This window comes from Muscardinus avellanarius (genome assembly GCF_963383645.1).
Source record: "Muscardinus avellanarius genome assembly, chromosome: 5".
In the NCBI taxonomy this organism is placed as follows: Eukaryota; Metazoa; Chordata; class Mammalia; order Rodentia; family Gliridae; genus Muscardinus; species Muscardinus avellanarius.
Window position 1 is genome coordinate 106,967,104 of NC_137790.1, and position 7,199 is coordinate 106,974,302.

A 7,199-nucleotide genomic window follows, 5' to 3' on the forward strand; every position below is an offset into this window, starting at 1 on the left:
CAAGTGAATTCCTGTTTCCTTAATATTAGAAGTTATTTAATTGTTACATGTTTGTTCCCTGACAGGAAGATCTCATAGTCACAGAGAATTTTGAGATTTGAGAGCTTGCCCACGTCCTGGCTATACCTTTTTCACAATGGTCACCATGAAACCCTGGGGAACAAATGCACTGTCCACTCGTAGTGTTGCAGCTGGCTCCATTCCTGCAGTCACAGATGTGAGCACAATTCAGACCGTAAAACCCCTGTGGGCACTCTAGAACACAGAAATGCCAAAACGCTATTTTCACTTTAAAAATAGATAAAAAATAAAAAAGAGAAATAAAAGAATGTTATTTACTTGTTTTCCAAAACCAAGTAAAGAGATGAGAGAGTCAGTAAGAAAAAACTATACGGAGAAGCATATCGACAACAGTTTAAGCATATAAATACATGAAGGTAGCATTTTCAGTAACTAGTCCAGAAAAATTCGTAGGAAAATGTGAAATATCTTTAAGCCAAGGTTAGCTGCTATGGTGTGCTACAACTGGCCAAACACATGACAAAAACTCTCCCAAACCTTAGACACCTAAAAGAATAGTCCTCAAATTTCAGATCCAATTTGAATTTAATGATAATGAATTTTGCATTAAATTTCTAAAAAGCTGTGTCTGTTGAATGTGATTCATATAGTTTTTGATATTTGAAGTCCCAGGAGTGGATGAAAGAGGCAGATATGAGGGAAAGGTGTGGGAGGCAAGAAAAGGAGAGAGAAAGAAGACAGAAGACAGAAAATGTGATGCATAAACAGTAGCTTAGCATCTTACCGGGAAGTTGGGATTTAAAGTCTATGAAACTTTAAAGTCTATGAAACTTAATCTTTGCAAAAGTGCAATATACTATTGTCTCTTTGTAAGCCAATCATACTCATCCTCCCATTCTCCATGATTTCACTTTCTCTTGTTTTTATTTATTCTCTCTTTCTCTGTCTTTCTATCCTTTCTTCTTCTGGGCATGTAGAGTTGGGTTTACCTAAGCTTGATATGGCTGGCACTTTTCTGGCATACAGAGAGTCACTCAGGATAGATTTATTATTAAGAAAGTCAATCAGGGAGTAGAAAAAGGAGAGAAAAAGGAAATAAGGAAGAAATTATCTTATATAATCTACATTCTTTCACTTAGTGATCTCATTTTAAACCTTAAAAATGAATAATATATGGAAATCCAGTACAAAGTTTCTTCTGTTTGTTCTTGTGCAATTAATTTTTATTGAAAATGCATAGAAAAGCCAAATCTCCTTTATCTTTTATTATATATAAAGCTGATATTATAAAGGTTTGCTTGCTTGATCTTTCCATTTCATTAAATAATACTGTTCTTCAAAGTTCCCTGGCTGGGAGTTTTAGAGCCATGTTTGATTTCTCTATCTTACTTATTTTCATGATGACCTCAGACACCAATACAGTCAATTGTTCTTAAAAAAAAATTCTTCTTTTTATACATTTTCATTTTCATCCAAGTACAGATTTCTCAAATCCTAGACTATTACTATAGTTTCCCACTCATACATTATGGAGGACTCTTTTCCTAATAATCAGCAATGTAACCTCCTTGCAGAGTTATATTCTTCTGCATGTAAGATAAAATTGATGGGTGATTATATATATAATTCATCAATTATATATATAATCATATATCATGATTATAAAGGTGGCATCATCAATCATATATATATAATTATATGTATAATTATATATACTTATATATGTATATGTATATCCTCTTTTACCTTCTATTCCAATTCTGAAGACAAAACAAAAGAAACAAGCAAAATCCACAACACAGGATGTTTGTTTCTGTATTCCCTGACCAAAACATCTTTGAATAGTTTGCCAGAGTTCTAAATTTCCAAAGGCTTAGGAACATTCATTCCTATGAAACATATTTCTGAGGTTGGAACAAATAGAAACATAGATGATATCATTTCAGAAACTTTAGGAAACTCCTTACTTTTTTTGGTTGTTGTTTTGTGGTACTGGTCTTTAAAATGATACCATCTATTAAAGTTTGGAAGTTTAGAACTCTGGCAACTATTTATTTATTTATTTTGGCAGTACTGGGGATGGAACCCAGGGGCATTCTACCTCTGAGCTACACCCCTATCCCTATTTTTTAAATTATTTTTTGAAACAGGGTCTCACTGAGTTGCAAATGGTCTCACTAAGTAGCTGGGGCTGTCTGAGAACCACAATCCTCAGGTCTCAGCCTTCTGAATGCTGGAATTACAAGCATGTGCCGCCACACCCGGCCACTCTTTACTTTTTAACCTTTTGCTATATGTCCCAGAACTAAAAACTTACTTGTATCTTCTTATTTAATCCTCATGACAGCCTTCTAAGGTAGCTGCTGTTATCAGCCCCATTCCACAGGTGGTGAAAGTGGCAGGGATAGGACCAATTCTAGAACCTAAATGTTCACATCTTAACATCTTAACTTAGTTGTTGATGCCAAAGACAAATTACCATATAACTGTTACCTAATTTTAGCTGAAAATACTCAGTAAAGAGAGAGAGAGAGAGAGAGAGAGAGAGAGAGAGAGAGAGAGAATTGAATTTGTTCACAGAGATCTTTCAGAGTAAGGACCAGATTAGCAAGTTAGTAATAAGTTAGTAATATGCAGCTTCCTTATCTGTTGTAGCCTAGAGCTAATGGGAGAATGATTTTGTTCAAAAAGACCCATAACTGACTTCGCAGGATGTATCATCTGCCTTTGTTTATTTCAAAGGATTAAGGAGCCATAGAACCATTTCTTGGAGAGAAGCACCCAAAAGAATTAAAATGTCTGATTCTTTCATCATGGCAGTTGTCCAAGTCTAGAATTTAAATCTGAGCTATGAAATTAGCTGTAATTGCAAGAACATGCACTAAAAGTTTATCTAATTTAATCAAGTTAAATTGTTACTTTTACAATTTAAACTTACTTAAAATTATTCAAAATTAGTTTGAAAGCTTCTGATAGACAAAGGGAGAGTCCAGTGGATTGGTGGAGAGGCTCCAGTGGTGGGGAGGGAGGAGGAGGGCAAAGATGTAAAGAAAGCAACAGTTGAAATAATGCTTCGTATGTATGCTAAACTACAAATGCATACTAAAACACATTCCGGGGAGGGTGGGAAGGGCAGGAGGGAGGATCTCCCTGAGTAGAGCGCATGTGTATTCCCACCACCCGGTACCTCAGTATGATGTACAGTTATCATGCATCAATAATAACAAAATTAGCCCCTCTGCACCTTGGGCACCGGAGCCGCTGCTCGCTCTTCAAGTCTGCAATAAAAACTGGTTTCCAATAAAACCACATTGCAAAAAATGAGAAAGAAACAGAATGGAAAGAGCAAAAAAGTTGAAGAGGCAGAACCTGAAGAATTTGTGGTGGAAAAGGTACTGGACCGGCGTGTGGTGAATGGGAAGGTGGAGTGTTTCCTGAAGTGGAAGGGATTTACAGATGCTGACAATATTTGGGAACCTGGGGAAAGTTTAGATTGTCCAGAATTAATTGAAGCATTTCTTAATTCTCAAAAAGCGAGTAAAGAAAAAGATGGCACAAAAAGTAAATCTTCGTCTGACAGTGAATCTGATGATAGCAAATCAAAGAAGAAAAGAGATGCTGCCGACAAACCACGCGGCTTTGCCAGAGGTCTTGACCCTGAGCGGATAATTGTTGCCACGGACAGCAGTGGAGAGTTGATGTTCCTCATGAAATGGAAAGATTCTGATGAGGCCGACTTGGTGCTGGCAAAAGAGGCCAATATGAAGTGTCCTCAAATTGTAATTGGCTTTTATGAAGAGAGACTAACTTGGCATTCTTGTCCAGAAGATGAAGCTCAATAATTGTTTGCATATATATATATGATCTGAGTCTTGGTTATTTGAAAAAACAAAACAAAAATTAAGCTGGGCGTGGTGGCGCACGCTTGTAATCCCAGCACTCAAGAGGCTGAGACGAGGATTGCAGTTCGCGGACAGCTTGGGCTACTTAGCGAGGCCCTTCACAACTTAGTGAGACCCTGTTTCAAAAAATAAAAAAGACTAAAAAATAGGGTTGGGGTGTAGCTCAGATGTACAGTGCCCCTGGGTTCTATCCCCACTTCCGCAAACAAAACAAAACAAAATGAAATTTAAAACTCTTTGTGTGTTGAAAGTAACCTGTAAGTATCATAATATGCCCAATTAATTTTCTGCTTACCATGTTCACAACCTTGTCCATAGTAACCTTGGAGACACTCACAGCTTCCAGAAAATCTGTTGCAAACTCCGTTGTTCTGACAGGTACAATTGAAACAGCAACCTGGGCCATAATATCCAGGAGAGCATTCTGGAAGGAGACATCAGATAATTAGTGCAAAAGTTAGTTAAAAGACAGTTGGATTTATGATGAATCTAAGGACAAAAAAACACCAAAATTATTGAAAATATGAGAGCAGAAAAACACTGGCCAACTCAATCAAGATGGAGGGAACTCAAACAGAACATTGCTTGAAATGTAGAGCAAATGACCATCAAAGGGGACAAGTATAAAATTATAATACAAATCAATTTCAAAAGTGAAATAAAATAGAAAAACTTACAGGAAACAGCTTGCAAAAATTTTTCTAAGTTGAGGCCAAATTATAATCAAATTATAATTTGAAAGACAGGTAAATTATAATCCAATGAAAAATACAGAAAATAATCAATAGCTCCTACATTAAAAAAGAAGAAGAAAAGAAAAGCCCTTGTCCTGGTTCACAGGAAAAATTGACAAGTATTTTCTGATCAATTCATCATCTTATACTATTCCAGAATACTGAAGGGCAGGAAAATTTGATGTTTTACTGAGTCAGTTATCATCAATTCCTAAATCTGACAAAAATTACATTAAAATCTACTCCTTAATTTCACTTATGGATATCAATATTAAAATCATTTTTAAAAAGTATAGAGAATCCAACAGCATATAATGAATAAATAATACATCATGGCCAAAGTAGTATTTATTTCTAGATTGTAAGGTCTTTCAGTATTAAAACATTCATAATATATCATATTTATCATCCTAGAAAAAAATCATACCATCAGTTGCTTAGATGAAGAAAAGGCATTTGCAAATAAATACACTAAAACAGAGTAAAATATTGGATGAATTAGAAAATTAAGTAGTTTCTGTCCTCCTACTCCCCATACGGGAGATTGAACCCAGGGGCATTCTAGTGCTTATCTACAATCTCAGCCCCCACCCTTTTTTGTGGTACTGGTAATTTGAACACAGGGACTTCTACCTCTGAGCTTAACCTCAGTTCACTCAGTTATTTATTTATTTGTTTGTTTGTTTGTTTGTTTGTTTTGGGGGTGGAGCCCAGAGGCTTTCTACCTCCGGGTTATACTCCCAAATCTATTTTATGTTTTATTTGGAAACAGGGTCTCACTAAGTTGCTGAGAGCCTCACTCAGTAGCTAAGGCCAGCTTCAAACCTGTGCGATCCTTCTGTCTCAGCCTCCCAAGTGCTGGGATTACAAGTGTGCACCAGCACGCCCGGCATTATTTTTATTTTTAAATAAGGTCTAACTAAGTTGCTGAGGGCCTCACTAAGTTGCTGAGGTTGGCCTTGGACCTGTGATCCTCCTATCTTAGCCTCCCAACTACTGCGATCACAGAACTGGGCCGTCATGCCTGTTTCCCAGCCCTTTTAATTTTTTATTTTGAAACAGGAACTCACTAAATTGCTGAGGTTCCTGCTAATTGCCGAGTCCGGCCTGGAACCTGTAATCCTTCCATCTCAGGCTCTCAACACTGGGATAACAGGGGTACACCACCATACCTGGCTCAGGAAGCTATTTTTAATACAAATATTAAAATCCAGCCTCTTATTTTGTAGGGAATGAAATGCCTGAGCAAATGTAAAGATATCGTGTCTGTATATGAATAGGATGAGTTAATATAGGAATATCAATTCTTCCCAAGAGGCTTGATTTTTTTTTTGCTTTATATTTAAATAACTTGATTCTAAAGTTTATTTGAAGGAACAAATAAACAAGAATAGCAATACAATTTCTGAGAAAGAAGAACAAGGAAGAGTAGATAGTTCTTTCATACTAAACATACATAATAAAGACTTCAAATAATTTGTACCTAAATAGATACAAATAGATGAGCCAAAAGAAATTTGGATTTTGAGGACTGTTGAGTATTAGCTCAATATACTCACTTTCAGATGAGAAACCAAACCTTGGGGAAATTACAAACCACCCAAAGGCAGGCAGCATGGCACTGACAGAGCTGGGGTCGCACATGCTCACCTGCTCCCACTGCAGGCCTTCACTTCTACGCCACACCCTCCAACCGCATGACTGGTCAATTAGTGTGAGGACTGTGGATAGTCATGCCACTGTGCTTCAAAAGGCCAATTACCCCCAGTTGAAACCATCTAGGCAAAAGTTGACTGTATTTTGCCCAAACAAAATTTCACCTCCAAAAATAGCTGGCTCTAAATAGAGTATATGCTTTCTAGTAATCTACAAAGTAATAACTTGTGTTTCAGGATGAAAATAACTATCAATATTTAGCTTTATTCATTTTTATCAATTAAAATATTCATATAGTTTATAACATATAAATATTAGTCAAGAAGAACAAAGATGTCATTAATAAATAAAACCACATATATGAAATGCATATGTAGTGGTACATGATCAATTTTTCTAATGAAGTATAATTTAGAGACTTCTGGAAGGTCCTCTTCATCCCTTACTCTGGGTCCACTCTTTTTTATTTTTATTTTTTTCTCTATTTTGGTACTAGGGAATTGAACCCAGGAACATTTTACCTCAGAGCTCTATCTTCAGCCTTATTTTATTTTTTATTTTGAAATAGGATCTAGCTAAATTGCCGAGGGTCTCACTAAGTTGCTGAGACTGGCCTTAAACCTGTCATCTTATTGGCTTATCCTCCCAAGTATTAGGGTTACAGGTCTGTGCTACCACACCCAGCTGCACTGGGTCTACTTTTACGAAACTGATTTCTCCCAGAGACCCATGCCCTCCACCCTCCCTGCCTCGAGGAGGCAGCCTCATTACTAGAAACTCAAAGCACAGAGATTTGGTGTCCATACAGGCTTTACATTTTAAAAACTGCCGGAGAGAGCAAAATATAAGTCTAAGAGGCTCTCTTTTTCATTAATAGTATTTCATT

At 36.6% G+C, this 7,199-nt stretch overlaps 1 protein-coding gene across 1 annotated transcript; it reads left to right on the plus strand.

Moving 5' to 3' along the window:
* Nucleotides 1-3,341: 3,341 nt before the first annotated feature.
* On the plus strand, nt 3,342-3,966 carry LOC308262800 (chromobox protein homolog 3-like; the record flags this gene model as incomplete). The annotated part of the gene is made up of 1 exon (XM_080695485.1): nt 3,342-3,966. The coding sequence occupies one exon, from the start codon at nt 3,342-3,344 to the stop codon at nt 3,861-3,863; it is 522 nt and encodes a 173-aa protein (XP_080551611.1). The 3' UTR covers nt 3,864-3,966.
* Between the last annotated feature and the right edge of the window lie 3,233 nt (nt 3,967-7,199).